This window comes from Simochromis diagramma, unplaced genomic scaffold (genome assembly GCF_900408965.1).
Source record: "Simochromis diagramma unplaced genomic scaffold, fSimDia1.1 OVJJ01000344.1, whole genome shotgun sequence".
In the NCBI taxonomy this organism is placed as follows: domain Eukaryota; kingdom Metazoa; phylum Chordata; class Actinopteri; order Cichliformes; family Cichlidae; genus Simochromis; species Simochromis diagramma.
In genome coordinates, this window is record NW_024387375.1 from 14,927,230 (window position 1) to 14,952,951 (window position 25,722).

At 41.2% G+C, this 25,722-nt stretch overlaps 1 protein-coding gene across 13 annotated transcripts in view; it reads left to right on the forward strand.

Moving 5' to 3' along the window:
• The first annotated feature begins 8,615 nt into the window (after window positions 1–8,615).
• The window catches only part of mecom (MDS1 and EVI1 complex locus), a 125,613-nt gene continuing 108,506 nt past the window's right edge, over window positions 8,616–25,722 (forward strand). For 4 of the 13 annotated variants that reach the window (XM_040008779.1, XM_040008783.1, XM_040008784.1 and 1 more), the window contains exon 1: window positions 8,618–8,951. In XM_040008779.1, coding sequence (XP_039864713.1) covers window positions 8,915–8,951 — 37 coding nt within the window. In that variant the 5' untranslated portion in view covers window positions 8,618–8,914. Of the gene's footprint in view, window positions 8,952–25,722 lie in introns of all 13 variants that reach the window. The other 9 variants (XM_040008781.1, XM_040008774.1, XM_040008780.1 and 6 more) reach the window with 4 other exon arrangements.

Consider the following 25,722-nt stretch of genomic DNA (forward strand, 5'->3'; position numbering starts at 1 on the left):
ATAGTTTTCTCTTATTATTCCATTCATTCTATTCCATTCCTTTACAATGCTATATTGTAGAGATGAATCTGGCACTGCACAAAACAAACAAACTATATTTTTATTGCAAATGAAAGCAGTCTTTCAGCCATGTTTACGCCTCAATTAAAAGAAAAAGTTTAAAAAAAAACAAAAAAAATGCACTTGTAGAAGTTAAATGATGTGACAGAAAGCTCCTTTTTGAAGTAATTATTCTTATGATTCTATGATGGTAATGTTGCCATGGAAATGGTCAGTCTTTTAGCTACTTTCTGATTAACCTATCTGTGTAAGCATAATAAAACCTTCAATTCTGGAGTCCTCCCTGTCAGGTAATGTGTGCCACACACTGGGTACATTGTATCCCACAATGCCAAATTTTTTTAAATGGGAAGATTAATCTTTGATTTATTTGCATTGACTTTTTATTGATTATACCCATCATATTACTGGATCAGAATCCCTGTTTGTTGTTTTTGTTTTTGCTTCACTGTGTCTCCAGAGCACAGTGGACTGCACATCAACCTAAACTGCAAAAGGTCCTTAGTTTGAAACTAGGACAAGCCACTTTGGGGTTATGCCAGGACGAAAGCATTCAAATCTGGCACATCAAACATGTGGAACTATGTGCTTGCTCTATATCTTGCTCTGTGGGCATTTACTTTATCCTACAAGCCTATGAGAAATCTCTCCTATATGGGTCTTACATCTTAAATCCACAAGCACAGACATTCCCCCCTGGAAGCACAGGAAGACACAATCCTTAATGAATGTATTCTTTCTCTCTGCCTCTGTTCGAACCAAGGAAGTAATTAATGAGGCTCTGTTTGTTGTCTTCTCATATTATGTGCTGCAGTGTTTCAGTTTTTGTTTTACAACTCTGCAAATGCAGCAGTTTGTGTCTGCCTCTTAATTTTTAGAGTGGAAAATGGAAAAAAACAAAAACAAAGTCTTTCTCTGAAAAGTCACACATCTTTCTTCATTGTTTTATTATTTCAAAAAAAAAAAACATAAGGAATAACAAACCAAGATATAAAATCTAAAGGGTACATCCGACTTCATGGTTATTTTCTATGCCAGTGAGCTACTATTGCTGTTGTACAGTATACTGCAACAGAAACATAATTGCCTAGCTGGATTTTCTCTCCAGTTGCTGGAAAGTTAACTGATTAACTTCCCATCCTATAAAACCTGTTATATTGGATGGGCAGCCTGGAAGATCCTTAAGGGGCAGACTGTGTAAGACCCATGTGGGACAGAGCCTCCTCACAGCTTATCACCCCTGCCAAAAACCATGTTATTGTGGGCAAAAGCTATAATAGACTGACATGTGTCTGCATCACTGTGATAAGTTGACTCTGAGATATCATCAAGAACACAAAGCCTTTCACCACTTTCAAGAGCAGAGAATGAGTGTAAAATCTGATCAAGCAATACGCAACTGCCCTCCTTTGAGTCGCGAACAGCCTATGTTGTGAAGTAGCAATAGAATGACACAGTTGGTATAAACACTCTTTTCTAATACAATGAAAACACTGTTGGGCCCAAAAGGTGACATAAGACAGGAACAAGTTCATAGGTTGTATTTACCAGTGGAAGTCTATGGATGAATACGTTTGTTTTGTTTGAGCAGTGGGGAATATAGACAGGGAGGAAATGGTGGATAAAGAGGACAGAGAGGCAGGGTCATCTGGGAAAACAGGGGGTGTATTCCAGGGAGAGTTATTTCCTTTTCCAGAGGTAAACAAACGACCAAGACAGGCAGAGAGGGATCGCTGGGTGACTGACACCTGACAATATTGAAACAGGAGAGGATGGGATGAAGTGGCTACTGGGAATAATTAAATCAAATCACTTGTATTGTCACATCACAATACTGGTACACTGGCAGCACATGTGAGTGAAATTCTTGTGTGCAAGCTTCCCAAAAGCAACAGTGATGTTCAAAATACAAGAAATATAAAAAACAAAACAAAATATAAGAAAAATAAGAATAAATATATGTACAAATATATCTTGCCTATGAACACTTCAGCTTGCAGACTGGAGCACCTGGTGCTCAAACCACTGAACTTCCAACTGGTAGACAACCTGCTCAATCTCCTGAGCCCCAACTGCTCTAAAATACAGAGGCCCTTAAATACAGTGAGGGCTGGTGAGCTCATGTGAGTCCCACCAGAGACCCAGCTGAGATTGGTATCCAGTCTCACTTTTACACACTCTATGGTTTCATGCTCAGCAGGGATAGACCAACGCTGTAGTTACTGGGTAGAGACCTTTAACAACATAACCCTCCAAACAACTATGAGTGACAATTACTACCGTTCAGAACAACCTGCAGTTCCTGACAAATTGCATTCTTGATTATGGCCAGACAGTTCATTTTAAACAGAAACTATGTTGTGCACCATAACTCAACAGGAGATACCAAAGCTCAGACAGACAAACCTGGGCTGGTTCTGCAATTCTTAAGAGCAGGCATATGTATCTGTGCCATGTCAGGAACTGGCACAGAGCTGTTTGAGGTCTTAGCCTCAAAGACATCTATGGTCCCATTGACCGTTCTCATTTTTTGTAATGCTTAACAATTTTGTGAGCAGACAATTGGTAGAAATTAAGAAGGTGGATCTGCTGCAAATGTGCAATGGAGAATCAGGTGACATCATTTTAAGCAACAACTCAGGACCTGTATTGGGAGCTGGAACAAAAACAAAGCTACCACAAGGCAAATAGGCAGTGTTCATTCCACAACAAATCTCAGTTTCACTCCTGCCAAGTTGTGTATCAAGTGGTAAAGGTGAGTTCCTGGAAGCCATCATTCACCAGCTTTGCAGGGTGGTTGACTGTCACACCTCCAGGAAGTTGGTGCCTATGCTATTACCAGACTGTAAGACTCACAGCCAGCACAGAAAGCCTCTTTTCCTGAAGAGGAAACCATTCAATGTCCAATGTCAGATTCCTAAAAACACTCAATGGCCTTAGACCAGCAGCATTACCACACAGATTTATAACCATATCATTTGGACCCTTTTTAGGATAGGATAATATGTGTGACACTATAATTTTATGGAACCATGCATGTAAAAATGGCAAAATGTTGTACTTGAGACAGCTGGCATCACTTCTATGACTGACTGTTTTTTTTTTTGAGCCATGAATGAATCAAGGTCAGGTAAAACAATGAGAAGAGATAGGTTCAAATGTTTGACTTGCAAATGTCAAACTTGCAAAAGCACAACCTGCTAGAATTTTGGTGAGTCTGGAACATAAAATGTATTATTGCTTTAAATAATTATAAAACACAAATGGTACACTAAAAAGAAACAACTTATATTTAACTTGGGGAAAAACTGAGCTGCTTTGTTTCAGTTTTCACAGCAAGTACTTGAAGATTATCACTTAGACGTCTATAGCAGGTATTATGGGAAGAATTGCACTAATTATACCAAACATCAGTTGCATTTGTGGGCAGAACGGCGGTTTGTTGGTTAACCCTGTTGCCTCACAGCAAGAAGGCACTTTCAGGCAAGGACCTGGGTTCAAATCCTTTCTGTGTGGAGTCTGGATGTTCTTCCCGTGTCTGCGTGTATTTTCTCTGACTTCCTCTCACCGTCAAAGACATGCAGTTAGTGGGGTTAGGTTAACTGGTGATTTTAAATTGCCCGTAGGTGTGAGTGTGAGTACAAATGCTTGTCTGTCTCTCTGTGTTAACCCTTCACCTGTCCAGGGTGTACCTCGCCTCTCGCCCTATGGCAGCTGGAACAGACTGAATTGGATAAGAAGAAGAGAATGGATGGATTACCATTAGTAGTGTAGCCATGAATTGTTTTTGTCAGACGTAACATAACAGTGTTATGTTCCATCTTGATTTGATATAGCTTAATTAAAACAAAAGAGCTCAAGTTTACAGCGAATACTAATCTCACGAGAGAACAACAACAACGACAAGAGAAAAACAGAGGATCTTTTTTTTACCATCCTAAAAATAAAATGTGTATGTCTAAATAACACTATAGCTTGTTATGACTCATATTATAATTTCTCTGTCCCATTTTTCACTTTTAAGTGCCTTGCAGAATCTTCATCCTGGCTATGGAGAGGCCAATATTTGTGGCAAAAGATCAGAGAAAGATTCCTGATGGTCATTGGAATAAACCTCTCAATACATACATGTGGTATAGCTGTAAAGATTTCAAGTTTATTTTTATGTTGTCTGGTTCAAGTTCAGATGAACTGAGCTGTAAGCAGTCAGCTGCCCGCATTATTGGAGGTTATTGACTTTTTCTGTGGCCTAAGCATCCATTTGTGTGTTTCTTTAATTGCTCTGCAACCGGGAACCTGACAAGGATCCCACTGTCTGTTGTTACTGGAAACGGGAATAAATTAGCCTGATCGATTGCCCTATTGATTACATCTCAGATCTCTCTTTTGATGTGACTGGTGCAAGAGGACAGTCAGTTGCAAATTGATGGGATGAGTGTGTATCTTGTCTCATGTGTGGCGTGGGAGGAGGGAATCAGACCTGCTCATCAACCAGTCCTCAGAGATTAATATGTCCACCGACAACACCAGCCCTATCAATAGTACTTTCACAAATTGTCTCCGGAGCGCATCGTAATCTGTATGCCCTGCTGGACTCTGAGGGCAGACGCAGTTAAAATGCACTTTACTTCAGTACCAACCAGGCCAGCCCATTAATCTCTCACTTTTACCTTCTGCTTTTAAGTTTTTCTTCTTGTGGTCCAATGATAAATTTCACAGTTTGTGAGACTTGTTATCATGCAGTCCTCTATATTTCAAGGAAGAGGTCCATAGTCTATGTGCATCTACCTGGAAAGTACTGACAGGGCTGACGTTTGACTGCTGGATGGTTACACACTGATAGTCACTCATACTTTATTTTTTAGAATCTCAAACATTCCTGGATGACATCCACTAGAGGGGGGTATAGTATAAAGAAAGACTTTCAACGAGTTCGGCCTTCCGTACACATCGACACAGCCTGAATTAATAATAAAAATAATAAACGTGAGCATAAAAGGAATATCACATTTTCCTATTTGGGGTTTTTATTAATTGTACTACTCTAAAAAAAAAATCATCCAAGTTTAAAATTTGGAGTGTGACTATGTCTTTTAAAATTATAATCAGTGTCAACCTTGTTCCGTCGCTGAAAAACATGTTTCCAAAGAACGATATATATTCTTTTATCTCATTTTAATTATGATGTGCTATGTACATATTTCTACTAAACAAACCAACTGATTTAAAAAACAAACAAACCAAAAAAACAACTAACTACCTCTACCTTTAAAAAAATACATCTGACGTTGTATTATCTGATAATACAAAAATAAGTATAAGAAAACAGAGCAAAGAATTTCTTCCAGGAAAAAAATGTGATTAAATGGTAAAACCATTAAAAAAACACTGCAATAAATAAAAGGACATCACTTGCACCTTGTAGGCAAGCTAGGATAAATGCTCTCAGACTGTGCTGTGCGTTCATATTTACAAATAGAAATATTGTTTATAATGTCTGTTTTTAAACCCTGCGAGGGACAGGAACGTTTACACTGTATTTAAGGAGTTGTCTTTTTTTTTTTCAGCCTACACATTGTTTTTATTTTAACTGAGGGTATTGCCAAGTGTTTTCCCAGTGAAGATGGATTAATGTCTCCAGCGCAGTATTATTATACTGCCTTAGCGGTTCTTTGTGCGGCTGTTTACTGATTAAACCGATAATTCTCCACACAGGTGCAGCCACACAGGGGCAGCACGCACCGGACAAAATAATAATTGCCTTTAAGAAAAAAAAAATATATATATATATATACGTATTATGATAGTAATAATAATAATAATAATAATAATAATAATAATAAAGTCAGTATAGTTATACAGGTCTACAGTAGGACACCAAATCTACCAAAATGTGGCCTGTTGTTGAAAAAAAAAAGTTTTCCATTAACGATTATCTGTCTGTTTTTAATCATTCTAAACATATTTTGACTTATATTATTATTCAATGAAAAGACAAATGTAGTTATTATTATTATTATTATTATTATTATTATTATTATTATTATTTAATTAAAATTGAAATAAAATGACACTTATACTGTGTGCCTTGATTTTAATGTCGAAGTTAACATCATCAAATAACGTAAATATCCACATTTTACATCCTTTATTTTGATCGCGCAGACTGGTTTGGTGGGACAACGTGGTGATAAATATCACTGTTGATCACTTGATTGATTAGGCTACGTTGCTTAAAGGTCATGCGGGCCCTGGTAATTTCCTTGCGCCGGAGGCTCCCTTTTCGCTTTTAGTCTCCACAGCCCCTTGTTCAGATCGTGTTATTTTTTAACCCCTCCACAGCTGAACCCGCCGTTGCATTACAGTAAACCTCCCAAACGCTTTCTGTTTCAGGCAAGTTTTCTTCGTTTTACACAATTTGGAATTTAACTTTTTTTACATGCGGACTTAACGTTAAGTGCAGATGTGAGGCTGCCTTAGTGCTTGGAATTGGTGTCTGGAGCCCAATTAATGTCTAATAATTACAGCCCACGGGACTCTCTCTGCACTACTATCGGGATCAGCGTGTCGTGATAAAATATGTAGTGGGGAAAATGCTCCGAAAGGGGAGAAGAAGACTGAAGAAGAGAAGAGTGAGTTATTGCGGTGAATGAAAACTGTTTCCATTTAGGATAATTGAGCGCCCTGCCTGAAGCTCTCTCTCTCTCTCTCTCCCTCTCAGTCGGTGTGCGGTGTGTTTTGTGCACGCCCGACGCGCCACCTTCACGGTGTATAGGCGCAACCCACTTAATAGCACCATTTATGTCATTATATAGTAAAGGCAGGGTGAGGTACAACCACAATAAAGTATCAGCATTAACCTCTCAACTCTGCCCTTTAAGTGAACACGGAGCTACATAAATAAAATCAAATAAAAATATAGAATATGTTAATAGAGGCGTGCACAGTATGTCTGTTGGCGTTGCCAGTTGAGTATAACCGGTGTGTATTTTTACAATGAGATTCGGTGTGTCCCTTTTTTTTTTTTTTTTTTTTTTTGCCCCATCAAAAGGGTCCGAAATCAAATCCTTCAGTAGATAAATGTGATCTGCAGAAGCTGAAAGTGTGTACAGAGGTTTTCATCCGCAGCAAAATCGGCGTGGATGTGTGAACACACTACATTATCTAAATTTGACCAGTCTGTTATTTCATTCATTCATTCATCCATTCACTCTTTTCTTTTTCGCCAGAAGATATGATGTCACAAGTTCAGCCAGTTTCTGCGCACTTTGGAATCGATAGCTCAAATTAAAACAGCCATTAATGTGCTCATCTGCAAGAGGAGCCATATCTCCTGTGGGTCTAATTAATTGCCAATTACTTTAATTATAATAGGCTCCCACTGCACAGGGATAAACAAGATAAGATATCAGTTCTTGATGTGTGGGTCCGATTTTACTCATTTTATTTGTTGTTACCAAATAAAATGAATTATACTGAGGATCTGCTTTCCTGTGTGTGGTTGGTTTCTGCTGATGACTCTGTTTCAAAATGTGTCTCTGTAACGCAATATATGAGATGAAGTGAGTATATTAAGTTGCTTTTTGCCTGGACGGCAATCATAAAAAAATGTGGCCCTTAAAATCCACAGGAGAAAAAGGGGACGTCTGTTCCACCTGCAGAGGTGGGGGTGTGGAGAAAGGGCTTTTCTTTCTTGACAGAAACCCTCTCCTTCGCAGTTAAATCAAGTAAAAACATCCTTTTGGAACATTCAGCAATTACCACGAGATGAAATTCAACAGAAACTACTCAAAAGAGCATTAATACTAAGCTCTTAACGTATTAATAATTGTCAGCGGAGTGACACAAAGAATTATAAAAAAGGAGGAAGAAGAAGGAGGAAAAGAAAACGTGGTCACTCTCATATTAAAGCTGTCAGTCGGGTGCCCAAGCGGGTGAGGGAGGGGGAACTTTTTAATTCATTTTCCAGTGCTCGGGATAATGTTCAAAAACACAATTAAAATATATAAAATCTTTAATGACCACACTCAGCATCGGCAATTCAAGTGAGCATTGATTAATGTGAGGTCATTTAAAGAGAAAAGGTGCGCTGTAAGGATTGAGAGTAAGGATCGTTATAATTAATGCTCTCGGCACTCCATAGATCCGGGGTGCTGACTGCACTGCAAAAAATAGCTATCCATCTTTTTTTAAAGAAAAAAAAGCGTGCAGGGCTCAATCTGAAAAACCTTTTTTAATGTCTTTAAAAAGTACATAAAATCTATTGCATGAGGCAGAGTAACTAAAGTGAACTTGTTGGGAAAGTTTTCAGTCTAATTTTGTAGTGAATCGCCGCTTTATTTTTTAATCCACCAATTTAGGTCTTTGTAAGGAGGGGTTTTGTTTTGTTTTGGGGTTTTTTTTAATCAAAATACATAGGAGCGTAAGTCTTCCATCTAATGAATAGACTTCAATTTAAAAGTTTTGTAAAGTTTTGGGGTTTTAAAAAAAAGAAGAAAGAAATAACACACGGCTAAATGTGAAACATCAACTCTTGACATTTTTTGCAGTGTGCCCCGCTTTCTCACTCTGTGGTCGTTTGAAAAACTGACACGAAATGAGATGTCCGCGATTCACTCATCTTGACCAGATCAGGTTAATATCAAAGTGATAAATCGTCCCAAACTTTTTCTGGCACTTGCTGCCGGCAGATTTCTGGCTGTGCGCATGTGCGAAGGTGTCCAGACTGACAATGCTGGAGAGATAGCGCGTTTGGATTGAGAAACCCAGAGAAAAAGGACAGAGAAAAAACAAAAAGGAGGAAAAAAAGATTGACGAAAAAATCCAAACAAACCCACGCCGAGAGACTGGCACCATGAGGTCCAAAGGCAGGGCACGGAAACTGGCCACGAGTAGGTGCAACATCCCTTTCTTTTTTCTCTTGAAACATGCCATCTTATATACCTATAGACTGTCGCTGTTATCACTGCTTCTATTAATAGTTTCTGTTACGATTTCGTTTCCACGAGGAGACCCGAACCCTCACTTTCACCCGCTTAAAAACAAGAAAAAAGAGCAAACCGTGATGTTGTCGCGAAGAAAATAATTAAAGTCGAGCAGAAGTAGAGCGTAAACTTTACAGTTGAGGGTGCGATGGAGGAACTTTGTGCAAGGCGTCCGCTCCAGTATTGGAATTGCTCGTTGCATGTAGTGGGCGCTGTAGTGTAACGTGGTGTATTGCGAGTTAAAAAATCCCATGTCCAGTGCATCGGCAGTTGTGTTGCACTCGCTGCGCGCTGCTGCTGTGGGCTGCGGGTCACTTCACTTTCCCGGGAGAAACTTGGAAAAACAAGTAAAGCGAAAGTGGAGCGAAACGAGGAGAAAACGGCGATTTAGAGACGCTAAAATGATTCGGGGAGTTTCCTTTCTTTCTTTCTTTCTTTCTTACTTTTTTTTTTAAGTCTTGTTAGTGTGTTTGAGTCACGCAGTTCATTCCGGAGGTCTTATTAATATATAATTTGTAGCATTTGCTAAATTCTGTGTCACCTGTGAATAAAAGACATTGAGACGTGTATATTTTATATTACTTTTAACGCTACAGTGTTACACTTTACGGACTTTAAAGTTTAGAATCATCACTACAGGATGCAGGCTTCTTACGAATGCAAAATCCATTCAGGATAAAATGATAACTTGAAATATCCACTGATGTTTCATTAAAGTAAATGCTACCGTCGTCGTTTATTTACTTGCTTGAACCTAATTAACTTCATGGAATGAGACGATCATGCTACAATAATTTTCAAAATGTATCTATTTAAAAGAAATGCGGTTCTGTGCTGCGTTCGCTCTCTTTTTAGTTGTGACGCTGTTTTTTTTTTTTTATGTCTAAATGTAAGATGCGTTTGTGCCTTCACCTTGAATTGTAATGCAAACTCTGGCAAGTCACATCCAAGGAGGCTACAGTGCAATGACCGAGGCCTGCAAGATTTCAGGTGTTTACAGAAATGTTCATATTGAGGAGGTTTACTGCGTTTAAAGAGCTGCGCGTATGTCGTTGGAGTTCAGCTACTTGCACGGAATAAAACGGTGTAATTGTAATTTGTGAAACGCCCCGGGCAGCTGGTCATTAACGAGCAGGCTCCACAGAAGTTTTTTTTTTTTTAAGACTGCACGTGGTCAGGTGAAACCGAGTTCTAATGTAATTATTTGTCCGCACAGAAATGCAGCATAATGCTGACAGTCTGATGAAGCTTAATTGACGTATTCTAAATATATAAACTGCTTCACTGACCTTCTGGAGCTTCAGAAAATCCTGTGACTCCTGTGAAGATGGTGCACAGGTTATGTAAACACACAGAACGTCATCGTGCACAGTACAAAAACAGCCCTGTGAGTTTTTTTATTGTTATTATTTATGATTTTGTTTAGAAATGCAGAAAACGAGCAGCTGCGCGGAACAACTGCACCAACTTTCTTTGCACACAATTAAAGCTACAATGAAGTTAGAAGGTCACATTCTTCGTGTGATTATTATTTTCGAGGTAATTTCTAACTGTTAAGTAAGAATGGGGAAATGTTTTGGCCCCCGGAGCAGCGGGCCCGCTCTGGCCATCAGCCAGGTCTGCACAGTGTCAACAGTGAATATTTAAATTCCCAGACCCCTCATAAGGGCTCTGCTGGTAAATGCGTTCAGTGTGTGCCTCCCTCCTTGCAAAACAGTCGTGCATTTCTTTTTTTTTATTTAAGTGCCTGTAATACAGGAGGTGATGGAGAGGTGGTAAACGTGAGAGTGATTGATGGAGGCTGACTGATTAGTCCGCACGTCCAGATGTAATGCGGTGCGCCACAAAAAAACTCCCCAACTACGCTAAGCCAAGGCGTGCAGGCCGCACCCCGCGGTGAAATGTTAGCCACAGAAAGATGGACGGGGCTTTGGTGATCCAAACTAGCTCGGTGTAGGCCTAATTAAAGGTTCACTTAGCATTTTTGAGTCTCGATAAATACCGTTTCGTTATAATGCGTTCGGAGTGCTATGATAATTTGCTAGGAATAATTACAGTAGCGATTAATCTACCAAGACCAGCCTAGAGTAACCATAGCACGCATCTGAATTCAAGCAAACTAGACAATTAAGTGAATAAAAATATTTGGAAGTTTAACAAGTGCCAGCAGAGCAATCAAATACAACGTGTCTCCCAAGGCAGGCACTATTTGGTAAGCCTAATCATTTTCACTTTTACCACAATATTCCGTCAGTCATCACTCAGTCTCCAGAAATGTGGAGCCATAACGCTTTTTAGATGGGTTATCGCCCTTTGTGTGTGTGTGTGTGTGTGTGGGAGGGAGGGGTCTCGCTGGGCCTCGCTGTCCGTCAGCGCCTCTCTTCTCGGTCTTGGGAGAAGTGCGTCGTCCTCCCCACATTGTGCAGTGGGCCATGCATCTCGCGTTTGTCTGGCGGAGCTCATTAAAACGGTTAATAGATTGGCCCATTTAAAAGGTGAGAGGGAGCGGGCTGGCGCGAGGAAAGTGAAATAGAGACCCCATTAAACGGCCCTTGTTGTCCCGGAGCGGCGCTCTTTGCCTGCGCTCCGCTTGGTGCCAAAGCTCTGTATACAAATGTCCCATATCGCCTTCAGTAATGGCCTGGGTCAAGAATCATTGGGGCCCTAGGCAGAAGTTACCCCCTTCTGTTGTCCTCCTTAGTTAACTGTTGCTTTGAACTTTTATTTCTGATGTAATAAATAACAGTAGAGCCAAATCCTCATATGGAAATCAGGGCCTACTATCACTTCAAACAAAGACAAATATATATCTATATATCTATATATCTATATATATATATATATATATCTATATATATAAAATCAGATTTTAAATGAGCACAGGAAAGATAACTCATTGCATCTGTAACAAGGGAAAACAAGGATTGGCTCACATTGTTGGCAATGTAACATCTTTTAAAACACTTTTGTTGCAGGATGTATCTGAAGGCCTGCATGTATGATTCAGAAATGTCTGACACACTGCTGATGTTTCTGAGTTTATTTAATGGCTTTAGATGAAAGTTTGTGTGGCACATATGAGAAATGCTTGTTTGAATGAGTCTAAAATGTTTCTGTTAATACATTTAAGGCTACATTCTAATTTATGTGCAACCCTTACAAAAAGGAAAGAAAAAATCCTTGAACAACTACAATATCGTCAGAAAACTGCTGTCAAACCAAGTGTGAAATGTATCCCAGTCCCATAAGTCGAAACACACACTCGTATGTACACAAGCAGCTTGTTTGGGGTGTATCGGTGGAGTTTTGCGGTATTTGCATGTCTGTCTGTGTATTTGTTGGTGGAATATGGGCTGTGGGAGGCAGTTTGACTCTGACCAGGACCTTCTCATCTATCAACGTCCCCATCTGTCTTACATGTCTCCCCCCCCCCTACCCTTACGATGGGCAAAGCCCTCACCCGCCCACCCTCACCCCTCTTCAGAAAATGGCTTCTTTGGAAGGTCTCTGATGTTAATGAGTCGTCCAGGACTTAGTCTCGCAGCTGTAAACAGAGAGCTGACGAGGTTAGTGGTTTGTTTATACACTGTTGTCACCCACTTGAAGGATGGCCTCTGTCCCAAGCAAGTAGGGAGCTTCCAGGCCTCATCATGAGTCCCCTCTCAGGCCCTGACACAGTGGCCCTGCCCCAGGGGGTTTCACTCCCACTTCTCCAACTGTAGTCCCTGCTTTCTTACATCTCAGACCATCGTGAATAAAAGGAATTTCATAAACCCGTGTTTGTACGCTGATGGTGGTGTGTGTGTGTGCATGTGTGTGTGTGTGTGTGTGTGTGTGGGTGCTGATGCAGCGACCCAGACAGGGCAGTGTGGGAACACCAAGGGATGGATGGAGGGAGGGGGTGTGCAGCACCATGTCAAGCCTGGGAACCACTGTGTGTTTACCACAGGGAAACTGTACCAGTGCAGAACAATGAGTGAGCCTTACCCCTTCTAAATAAAAAAACGCATTTCTGCTTTCTTCTTCCCCCTAAAGGTCATGGAGTTAGAGATAGGGAGTCCACACAAAAGCCTCCAGTCTGTCGTCAGTCTGGTCTGGCCCCGTACGGTGCCAAGACTGAGGTCATTATCAACAGAGCAGTCCCGAGCTAAGCATATTTTTATAGATTGTGTGTGTATGTGTTTGCTTGGGAGCGAGGTGAACATGTGCATGCGCTTATTTGGTCAGGGCTGCATGCACGAGCGATTCTTTGGCGTGCGTGTATGCGCAAAACAAAAGGTAGCGTGCAGAGTGCACAGAGCGCAGTTGTCAAATGTGAGACGTGCTGCAGTTTCTCTCATCGCAAATTAGTCTGAGATAAATGGCATTTTGCTGCGCTGAAAAGTTTACCCAGACATCAAACTGATTTGTGTGTCGTTATGATGTCCGAAGAGATATAACGTCAACAGACTGCTGATGGTGCACTTCACCCAGGCTATTAATGAGGCGGTGTGAAATTAGCACGCCTCGGCATGCTTGGAGGAGAGATGTTTGTTAGCTAATTAAAGAAACTCAATCATTTTATATGCGCCAATCAATTACCTGGAGCAGGTGGTAGAAACAGAACCCGACACTATGTCCTTATGTCTCACATCAGCTAACTACCCTAACTCACTTTACTACATTGTTGAGTGCTTTTATGGCCAGGAAGGCTAAACATTTGATATGACTCTTTGGTAGCTGCCAGTATACATGTGTAGCACTTCGCTGGACTGTTATTAGTTTAAAGGCAGCTGCCCAATCATGTTACATATGTACCTTTTTTGAAGATGTCTGATTAATCATGTTTGACTTTATTCACTTTTCATCTTTAACCCAAACAGGATGTTGCGAGTATAGAACACAGAATTATCAATTTTATTCCAGTATTTTAATGACCCGTATGCTCATTTCGTACATCTCCAAACTTTGTCTTGAGACAGTGATACACTACTTTGTACTGACAGGTGTTCGTGGAATTGCTTATGAACATTGTATTTTAATGGCTGTGCTGCAAGGGTGATAGAGAGAATAGTGCTTACACACTGGAGGGAGCACATAGCTATAAACAGGAATTACCCAACAATCGTTTTGTGAATGTGTTGATAACAGTGTGTTCCAGCACTGCTCGGGGATCTCCCTGGGTGGAGCAGGCTGGCCCAATGGAAGGAACGAGCTCAAGAGTTGTTTCTGATTACCAGGGGACAAAACAGGGCATCGGGTCTTGTGCAGAGACAGGACAGGACAGGACGGACCCGATGTAGTCAGATGTGCGCATGCATGTGTTTGTGTGCTATGTGTATGTGATTCCTGTACACCTTTTATCTGTGCTACAATAAGCCCCCCACCCCCTTCCCACTCTGGACCCTGAGGCTCATTAAGGAGTGACCTCTCACCTTTTCAGGACGGGAGAGATGAGGGGAGGAGATGTGATCAAAGCTGGGCCCTTCCTGATGAAGTTTGGACTGCAACGCAGCCACCTGATTGGATCTGATAGCGGCTGCCTTGCCTGTGTTAAGTGTTGAAATAGTGATGTTAGAGAGGAAGACATGAGGACGAAAAGTCACGAAAAGTTCTGAATTCGCTATTAACTTGTAGCGACATACATTTAAATATGCAACACATTTATTCTTATTTTTGGGGTACACAGCACCTTAATTTTATACACCAGAAATAAATTCAAACTGTAGGTATTGTTTACTTATTTATTTTTTTGTTTGCTTGTGTGTTCAGGTGAACTAGATTTTTTGGCCAAGTCTCTCACAGATGCTTGTTTTCTTAAACATTAAACACTTCTCAGGTTCTGTCGTTACTGATGTATGCTCCATCCGTGTTCATCTCATCTAGTGCCTTATCTCTGAAAAGGGAAGTCCATGTCCCTGTCCTCAGAGGTCCGTCTTGATGATTTCTCCAGTGTGCATGTGTGCGTCTGTTTAAATTGTGCACTTCACGTGTGTGTACCGCTGCTGCTGGTCAGCCAGGGTCACAGCAGAGAAAAGAATGTGACTGTGGAAAAGAATGCTGTGCTGATTAGCGCTGCTTACCTGTAAGTGAACTGGACGTGCCGGCATGTGATGAGACCGAGGAAACAAGGGAACAATAGGACAGTAGAGATTCCTTTCCACGCCACATTCCAGCGATCCAGCAACCCGGGACCCCCGCTTGGAGCTTTGATGAACCCTCCTCGCAGCTTCCTGGGATTGTCGCTCCTCCACAAACACAAAAACACAAAGTGGCCGGTGAGTGGGGCCAGGGAAGAGAGAACACGGCCCTCCTCAGGATGTCCTGTTTTGATTAGCGTTAGCATCCTAAAAGCACCATAGAAATATTTTTCTAACACGGAGAAGAGCTTAGTGGTGACACATCCACTTCTTTCCACACTGTGACCTCTGAGGTCACATACACTACAATGAGCCAGAAATCAAAGAGGTGTTCCTCACATGGTGATGTGACTGGGAAATCATGTGCGGAAAACAAGGCGATAAAGTGATGGGGAGAGCTTTCACGGTGCGTCAACAGGTGTCAAGAGTTTGTTAGGCCAAGGCTTTTACAGTTTTCCAAGCAATAGCTTATAATGTCTGGAATTACTAAGTCAATAAAAGTTGTGTTTCAAGTTGAAAATAAATAAATGTCTAAGTGTGATTAAAGTCACAATTCACTGCCTCTCTAATCCATTTATAACTGCTACGGCATTTTATAAACTGTTAACTTAATATATTATTTACTCGTAATACTTTTAAGAAACACAGTTGTATGATACTAAAGTCATAAAAAATTTAATACCTAAATCAAAATGAGTAAGTGTGGTGTTTTCACTTTACTGAAATTCCCAATTAACTTGCAGTACTTTTCTTTAAGCAAGTTCTGCAGTACTGTATTCTAAGCTGTATTCTCTTATGTACAACGTGCTCTTTCAGCAGCCTGTACTACATCTTTTTTGTCTCTTGTGGAATCAGAGAGCAGTGAAGCATTACAGCATGGTCTGTTGTTTTGCTGGTGCTTGAGGGCTTTAGTTTGACAGGAGGGCACCACTTTGTTCACCTCAGTGTCCACAGGCAACCCCTCGGGACCTCGAGGCATGGACGTCTCTGTCAGGGCTGTGGCAAGACTGGGGCGATGGGGGGCCCCTCTGCTCGCTGGGTCAGTGGGCAAGCTAATCGATTTTATCTCCGTTTCACACACCACGCCAAACCCCTACTGGCCTGATATTCACATGTTCACTGTTCAGAGGATTATGGGCCTTCCATCTCCCGTCTATCTTTTTTTCCTCTTTCACTTTCTCTTTTTTTTCCGTTCTTTGGTGTTTCTTATGTTTCCCATTTGTCTTTCTTCTACTATGTTTTGTCTACTGTCTACCATCATCTCTATTTCCCTCCCCCTTGTTCCAGCTTAGTTCCCTAAGTAGAGAGCATTTTACCGAGGACTCGCAAATTGTGTATCCTCCATTTTCTTGAACATTTTTGATGTGTCAAGGATTCCGTTTTAATCAAGCCCATTAACCTACACCAAAAATAAATACAGTGTAGTATGGCACACATATATTTTCAGGCTTTATTTCTAGTGCATGTCACTCATGAAATCCAAGAAACTCTTTCTTGACCTGTTGATTAAAATACTGTGAGATATCAAATTGTTTGTGAAATACTTTAAAGGGCTCTGAGTGCACCTTGAAAAACAGCGACCTAAGCAGTTGTGAAATCGAACAAGTGTGAAATCACTATACCTTCGTCTAGAATTGGATTTCATGTTAAAACATGAAGAAACTAGGAAAGAGGGCACTTGGTCAGAGAAGCATAAAAGAACTCAACAGTAACTCACTAGTTATCTTTCTCACCATCACTCATTTTGTGAGGCCTACATGGTGAAATGACTTGAGTAGCAGGATCCACTCTGGAGTAAAACGTATGTATTTGCCACGTAACTTTGAAATGACAGAGAGTATAGGGAAGATGAGTCTCTGGTGTGATATACATAAAATTAAATCCTCTCAGCAGAAGTTAAAACAATGTCTGTGGATCACCTTGCTACTGCAGTCACTGTAGTAAAGAATGGTATTCACCCATTCATACAAGCACTTTCCTCTATCTAATATTCACAAACATTAATTTTCCAAAGGATGTATCAGAGAGCAACATGGGGTTAGTATCTTGTCCAAGGATATTTGGCATACAAACTGGAAGCAGCCAGTAACTGAACCGCCAACCTTCTGATCAGTAGATGACCCACGCTACCTCCTGAGCTACAGCCACCCCAACATTCCCTAGCAGCAGATATGGGTATGCTGGTCAGAATTAAGTTTAGGTTGTATGATAAATAAAAAAACAAAACTGGCCTCAGAGTGACCTCAGGCTGGGAAAATGGTCCACTTTTCAGTGCACGATGCAATAATAGATTGATAAAAAGGAAGAAAGATGTTTTCACTGTGTCATTAGGTTTGTGATTGGTGAGGAAAAATCTAGTTTTGCATGTTTAAAATGTAATCTTCAATACAAAAAGTGTGCAAGAAGTGGGTCTGAAAACTTCCTGAATTTACTGCAGATTTTTCTTTCCATGCCCGTCTCCATGTTGGCACTTCCCTTGAGGGAGGCTGGTAGCCAGGAGGAGGAGCCCCTGTTTCCTTGGTCATTCCTCTGGATAAGAGTTGGAACAAGGGGATGAAAGCTTTGGGAATGGTCTGGAAACTTCCCATTCATCAGTGTAAGGAGATACTGCGCTGACAGTTAGCAGACAGCCAGCCAAGTACAACACGGGACAGCCGCGTGGGCCTGCAGTGTTCAGCTTAACAGACAAAGTGAGAGAGACCAGACCAAACACCCTACTCATCTCTGTTCAGGGAAATAACATATGTTAACATTTCGGGCGTTTATTCTGATTCTCTTGCTCGGAGTTACTCAAGTGTGAACAGTAGAGTAAGTGAATGATTACGGGTGCAATCATAACTAATTTAGTAATATAGAAGAACGCAGGGCAAGTATAGCGCAGCAGATAAATAATGATTACGTTTACATGGAGAAGAAAGAGGGATGTGGTTAGGTTGAGTTATTTTAAAAATGGACAAATTGTTTTACTTTTCAAGGTTCTCAAAGCATTTAGAGTTATGTACTTAGGTTCTTGTTTCTTTAGCTTCTCTTGCGTAATCTTTCACTTTATGTTTCCCAACACCCACTGCAGTGGGGCAGGATTAATGCGTGCCTTTGGGCTCGTACATGTATGAAAGACATGCTTTATATGTATTCATAAGCACATGCAGTACTGTGTTTGAAAATTTGACAAACCCTACAAGAAATCTGGACACGGCATATTTACAAATGCAGACATGTACCTGTGGACACGTACCTGATGTGGGACAGAGGATTGGCAGGACAGCACAGTTTGGGGCAATGCAGGTGTGAGTCTGTGTCTCTCTGCCCGGCCATTAATCGCTGCCATCTGACAGTTCAATCTACGAGAGGCCGAAAGGAGCAGCCGGCTGGTTACCAGTGCAGGTCATTACTGAGCACGGAGGCAGCGAATCGCATCAGCGATCAATGACAAAGGCTGTAGTAGGGGCCAGAGCAAAAAAGTGAAGGAGAAGCAGAGCGAGGTAGGGGTGAGGAAGATATCGGGTGAGAGAGGCAATGGAAATGTAAGGATGAAGGGAGGGGAGAGGAGAGATATTGCGGGATAGTAGTAGTTATGCTTCTGAAGGTCAGTTCTTGGTTGTGGAGTGGATGACAAACAGGCTGTCAAGTGCCAAGAAATGGATATATTCATCCAGTGCTGCACACAAACACGCACAAAAAAAGCTTCTTGCACGTGCATGCACATAAATGTGCACAGACACAGTCACTGCCATGCAATTTGATTGAGAATGCAGCAAGGGAATTTAGTGAGAGCCATTGTTTTATGAATTCCATATACAAGGTGTTGGCAGTCGGCGCCACCCTTTTAGTGGTCAGTCCGGGGTGCGCTGTAGTAAAAGTAATGGCTGGCTGCGAGTAAAAAAAAATCTGTTAATGAAATCACCACAACTCCTTCGGCCCTGCTCCACTACCAGCCACGTTACCATGAGAACAGCTGCCATGGCACGGTCCGTCCAGTGGCGTTTACTCAACCCCAAGATGTCAAACACAGTCTGCAGCCCACCTCCACCCCCCACCCCATCCCACTACAGAAAGAATGCTATACGCTTTATGACATTTATCATACTCCATAACTCAGTTAATGTCATGTTCACATTCTCACCCATGTTTTCCTTCCAAAAAAAAAAGGAAAAAAAGTTAAAGAAGGAATTAATTGACATTATGGGTGACAGTATTTGGCTAGCGCTCTGATAAAACAACAGGGAGATCTCTCTTTTTCTCCCCAGAGACCCAGAATAGCAGAACTGGCTGTTTATACTGCACTATCTCTCAGCAGATCGCTGGCCTTCTCAGTGATTCAAACACACACACACACACACACTTACGCATACTGGCCATCCCAGCATGGACACCACTGAGTGATGATGAGTCATTATAGAGATGGTGCCCTTCGACCTCCTCGAGTCTTTATGGATCACTCTCTGGCAGAATCATATTCCCTAATGCCAAGTTCCTGTCCATCTGTCTGCTTGTCTGTCAGACATTCAGGCCCCTTAGTCTGTCTTTTTCGCTCTCTCTTCTCTGTGTTTCACACACCAATACATCCCAGACATCCCTGTCTCTGTTTATTTAAATAACAAGCAAGAAAAAATATATCTTTTTCCCATTACCAAATGTTTGAATCTGATCATTTTCATGCATTTTATAGTGCAAATAATGGACAGACACTGAAGTGTGGAGTTATTCTAAGATCACTTTTAGACCAATCTTTAGGAAACTTGGAAAAGTTGTCTGTTATCCAAGGGTGTGGTAGTTTGAAACATTAGTTATATCTATTTCTCCTAGCGTATTATGTTGAAATTGGCTTGCAGCATCTCTTTAGATGAATTCACACTAATCCAATACATCTCTTTGCATGCGACTGTGGTAATTCCTAACCGCGCAGAGGAGCAATTCAGCAAAGGAAAAGCAAAGGAAAGAAGTCAGTTTGGATTTATACACATATTTTTTGTTCTCTTATTCGATGTTACTTTGTTAATCCAATACTATCGCTCTGCCAAGGGTATTCTGTGTAGATCGGGCCGCTAATGTTTGTTGTGGGTGCTCGGATTTGATCCTTCTCTTGACAAATGCAATTTGTTTGGGCTGATTTGATCAGTTGTAGCATATTTCCTCGCAGGCGGGAGCATGTAAACCTCCCATACAAAAGGAGTTAAAATGTTTTTGCGCCTGCGAGAGGGGAAACTCTATTACAGGTGTTCTGGACCACAGAGCCCTGCTAGCTCTGATGAAATGCTCTTTGGGTGTTAATGCAATTCTGATTTCGCCTAGCCTGGAGACTAGCCACCTCGGGGGTTTTAAAACTGGCTCTGAAAAGCAAAAAACAAAGTCTAAGCTCTAGAGCATACAATTACAATGGTGGAAACTTTGAAGGACACTTCCCGATGAAACATAGTAATCTCTCTCGGGTCACCAGAGAATGATACTATATAATTTTGGTAATGTTTTTGTGGAATAAGCATTGCTGTATGTTTACACAGTGATGCAGCAAGCAGTGGTGAACAAAGCCAGTGAAGCAGGCATAAGCACGATGTTTTTGATTTAGGTCCGTCTTTCTGGTAAGAGTAATTTGTGTCGCTTTGCAAGAAGATTGAATGTCATTTAACATGTACCTGTACCCAGTCTAGCTAATGCCAAAACTCACCACTGACAAACTTTTCATCTCACGGCCTGCAGGAGAGTTGCTACTTTCACTAATAACTTCTATAAATTTAAAAATGTGAATGATAGCTTCCGTGTACAGCCGCCTTCACCAATCAGTCACTTTCACTCAATACATCATGTAGTTACATTTTACACGATGTGTGTGTGTGTGTGCATGTCTTGCTTATTAGTATTAGCTTCACTGTGTTCAAACAGCAGTACTGTAGCCACCGTCTCTTTGTTCGAATCACCTCCCCTACTTTCAGCATTCATTAGCTAATTGCTCACTACAGTTGTCCCCAGATTTATACACCACTGAAAATTCAATTGCCCTGCAAAACAAGTGACCCATTCCACCCCCTGGGGGATTCAGAGACATAGGGTGTATGCTAGCTGTCACGCAGCCAGCTAGCCCAGGGCCCCCACAGATCAAATACAGGTATGATTTATGTCCGCTGTCTCAGACTTCACACTGCATGTTCGCTTGCACTGGAAATGTTGGCCAAATCCAACAGCAGAAGTAATTTGTCTCCTTATGTGTGGGAGGTGAGGGTCAGAGGTCAGTGAAATGAAAATGACCAGACTGTATTTAATTGTTGTATCTATTTGTGGTTTGAGACAGGATGTCTGTCTGAATGTCTATCTGTCTGTTTGTCCATATGTCTCACTCCTGTCTTGGCGCCATGTTTTGTGTCTGCGGGTCAAGACCCCCTGACTGCAGTCAGCCATTATGGGCAATGATCTGATCCAGCAGGAGCATAGGGTTCACTAAGGAGATATCTTTGGACCAGATAGCATCATTATCACAACAAGCTCTGGCCCTTAAAATCTGCATTTATGTTCCTATGCAAAACGATTCCTTCAAACATACAACTAGACAATTGATTCGTGTTAGTCTAGAATTGTTATGTACTATTACCTGTGGCTCACTTTACATGTAAATGCTGTGAACGCAGCGAATGCGCTAATACTCCACTAATGTGATGCTTCGGTGCGTTTTTGGCTGCAGCTTGGAACATCTGACAAGGTTAAGCCAGTAAATAGTTGAGCGAAATGCTTCCTGTGCGTGATTACATTTATCATGTATAATTATGAAGTTCTGCTCTGTCTACACACAGTGACCCTTGACCTTGAGTGCGACAATTGCAAGCTGGTTGTCAGACACCTAAATGCGCTGTCCAGGTTATACTGCTTCACAAATCCCGATTTCCTCTCCTGGATCAAATATCCTTGGCTATCTGTCTATCTGAGCCCATTGATTTGAAAAATCCCTCCTTTTTAACAGAAGACTTCTTATTTGGACCTCCATTTTAAATGATGGAGGATTTTAAAAGGTGCTTTTTATTAAGATGTGTAGGGACCATTTGGGTACTTTGATTTATTTGACACAATTATAGAAAGACCATGATTCTTTGAGAAAGCCCATGTGTTACACATGATAGTAAAAGTTCAAGTAATGTTGAGCCACTTTTACTACAGTTTTGCACATCATTGTTAAAACATTGTTAAACTTATCTAGCTAGCTATAATTCTGTGTCTTAAAGCTATGGTTTCTATGAAAGGTGTTCAACTGCTTAAGGGTCTGTACGTCTCCAACAATATTTCTTAAGGTAGCACTGCAGTAATTTACAATACAATAACTTGAACAGCCTCTCACTAAATCCACATATAATTCACAGAGCCCTGGCTAAGCAGTGTCAGCAGTGTTGATTCTGTGTAAAACACCGCTAACCTCTTTCTCCGTGGCCCCTTTATTGCCCACAGACCGTACTTTTCTAATTATTTCAACTCTTCTTGAAATCTTAAACTTTCTTTCCTCCTCTGTTTTCTTCTCTTTACCTTCCCCTTGTCCTGTGCACTGCTCTGTCATTTGTTCTTCCTTTTCCTTTTCACTTGTACCCTTTTTGTGTTATAATTCCCACCTATTATTTCTGTCCCAAGCCCTCATTAGTCATGTCGCTGTCAGCCGCCAGCTGCAGACACACGTACACACAAACGCACACGCACACACATACCTGCACGTATTGCTGCACATGCACAGGTATGGAAGTCATCAAGGCAAGGTCAAAGGTCTGCCTCATTACCCAGCTCCAGTGAAAACTTTTGGTGTGTTTTATGCTCTGGTATCAGAATGCAGGAGGAGGGAAATGAGGGCAGGAAAACAGGGGGGGACAATGGGTATAGCAAAGCAAGATAATGAAGAAGACTAATGCGATTTTAGGAGGAAATGAAACACAAGTAACAGAGGGTTAGGGGGTAGTGGAACATGACAGAAAGGTCTCCTTTAGAGTTTTGTATCAATGATCGCCAACTCCATTTCCTACCTATAAACTAAAAAAAAAAAAGAAAGAAGGAAAGGCAACGAGTTTGGATGGTTGAATCGAGCTTTGAGGATGAGAGGTCCCATGGTACACTAAACGTAGACGTTTCTGGCAGCATACATGACTGGTGTTTCCTGACATGAAACACAACATCTCAAAATAAAGTCATTAGGAGCAGTCCAACAGAAGCCCATTCATTCATTCATCCTCATTTACTCACACACACACATGTGGACGCACACCCTCTGTCTTTCTCTCTTTCAAACACACTCGCATGCAGAGACTCTGACGTGGGGCTCTGAGCCTACATGGGACATGATACGTTGACGTGTGACAGAAAGCAAAGCGCGAGTGTGGATGTGTGCACGCTCGAGTTCAGCCTGGGAGGTCAGAGATGTGTGTGTGCCTGTGCACGTGTGTGTGTCTGCGTGTGTCAGCTGCAAGCAGTCAGGGGGACACTGGTGATGCAGACTGACGGGGGACATAAACACTCAGTAGTATGCTGAAGGGGCCCATTGTCTCAGTCCCTGCCATGCCAGTCTGTCCGTGTAATGTAATGATCTGTCTCTGTATGTTTGTTTAATTGGCCAATCTGTTTCTTTCTGTCTTCTGATTCGTCTATCATCTACTTGAAAGCATTTTTTTCACTCTTTCACAGTTCCTTTTTTTAAACCACACATTTCTGGAATAAGACCTTCTCATTTCAGGTCTCTGGATTGATCTGGAATTTCTTGGATGTTTCTTGCATGCGTGTCCTGTAACACGTGTTTTTTCTGCCGCTCCCCATCAGATCAATTCACATTAGCCATTAGGATGCACAGCCACAGATCAGGTATCTCAGGGCAATTTATATTGAAAAATAACATTCATGTGAAGAAACACACATGCATACACACAAACAATTGGAACTGTGGTCATAAATAATGTTACCATATGTGGTGCAGTGGCTGTTGCCACTGTTAAGTCCAGTCGTACAGAGCATGCAAGGGACTTATTAGTTGAGGGATTTCAGAGCTGTGGCTGAGCCCAGAAAGGAGGTAAAGGTGTGTGGAGGATATGAGATTTTTTGGGGGGGTTGAAGTGCTTGGACTGTGATGAGGTGTGTGAGATTAATGGGAGTAAAGTTGTAAGAGAAGAGAGGAAAGTAGGGGATGAGGTGCTGTGGACATGCTGAGTGGCTGATGGGGATTTTTGTCTAGTGGTTGTGAAAAACCTGCATGCACACCCGTGCTCGCTCACGGCTGATTAGAGGACGGCCATATTTCAAATTTACATATGGTCTGACCTGAATCTGAGAGTATGAGATCCTTAACCCAGTGCCCTGAAACACCACCCTTAAATGTCATTGTGCAATTTGAAACATGTGTGGATGTTGAATCCATAAGCTACTACTTATTTATTTATTTTCCTCTCCTGGTAAGATTTAATTGTCGAACAGAAATGCATGTGTTCATTCAGAGTGACAGGAAGTATATAAAATCTCACTTTGCTGTTCAACAAACAACATCTTACACCTTTCTGGATGGTTACAATATTACCTCATCCGGCTCTGAATTTTTCAAGCTGTTTGTTGAATCTGAATTTGCTGAGGAAACATTTTCAGAAATATTATTAGACTGCACGTATTCAGTAGTAACCTAGTAAATATGTAAAGTTTAAGTCCATACATCTTTTTTACAAAGTCTTGTTTATTTTTTCTCACAGTTATGGGTGCTGCCATGTTTAGATACAACGCTACACTGTAGGAAGAATCCAGTAATATGTTGCCCAGTGACTGATACTGAAGAGGTTTTATAAAACCCTGTTCTCCATAAGGAGATACAAACTCTCTCACACACACACACACGGACACGGAAATGTCTACTTGGATGGCTTTCTCACTCTAGGCAGTGTCTGTTTATTGTAGATGAGGTGTGGATGTTTATACTCCTTGTATAGCAGTTTGGAGTGTGAGGTGATTCCACCAAGCTCCCATGTGTATTATTTCTTTGACTCTGGACTGTTTCTTACTTGCTCTTCAGATGTACTTAATTTCATTGCAACACATATATGTTTGCAAAAGCCTTACTTATAAATGGTATACATGACTGGATAAATATGTGATTTGCTAATAGCATCTCATGTTGTATCTCTGAATTCACTTGAAATTGAAATTGGTTTAAATATATATAGCAAATGTAGAGTGAGTTAGATTTCACAACAGCAGTACTACATTATTTACTTGACCTTTAGTACTTAAAAAAAGGTCCAATACTAGATAATGGCAGCAAAAGAGGAGTCTTTTGTGGTTGGTATATCTGAGATTAGGTTCAGTCAACAGCAGAGCTGATCCAAATTAGCACCAAACGAATACTGTATAGATTGCTGAAATATTGTTGATATATTCTGAGATTTAAAAAGAAAAAAAAGCACTTTTCATTGGCAAGCAGAATTAGCTCTCACTTTCATAAAGGGTTGGCGTAAATTATATAATCCATGATGTCATCAAAGCACATTAGGGGGCACGGGGTCGCGGGGTTACATTGTATCATTAAACCAAAACAAATGATTTTGTTTGGATATCTTTTCACACTG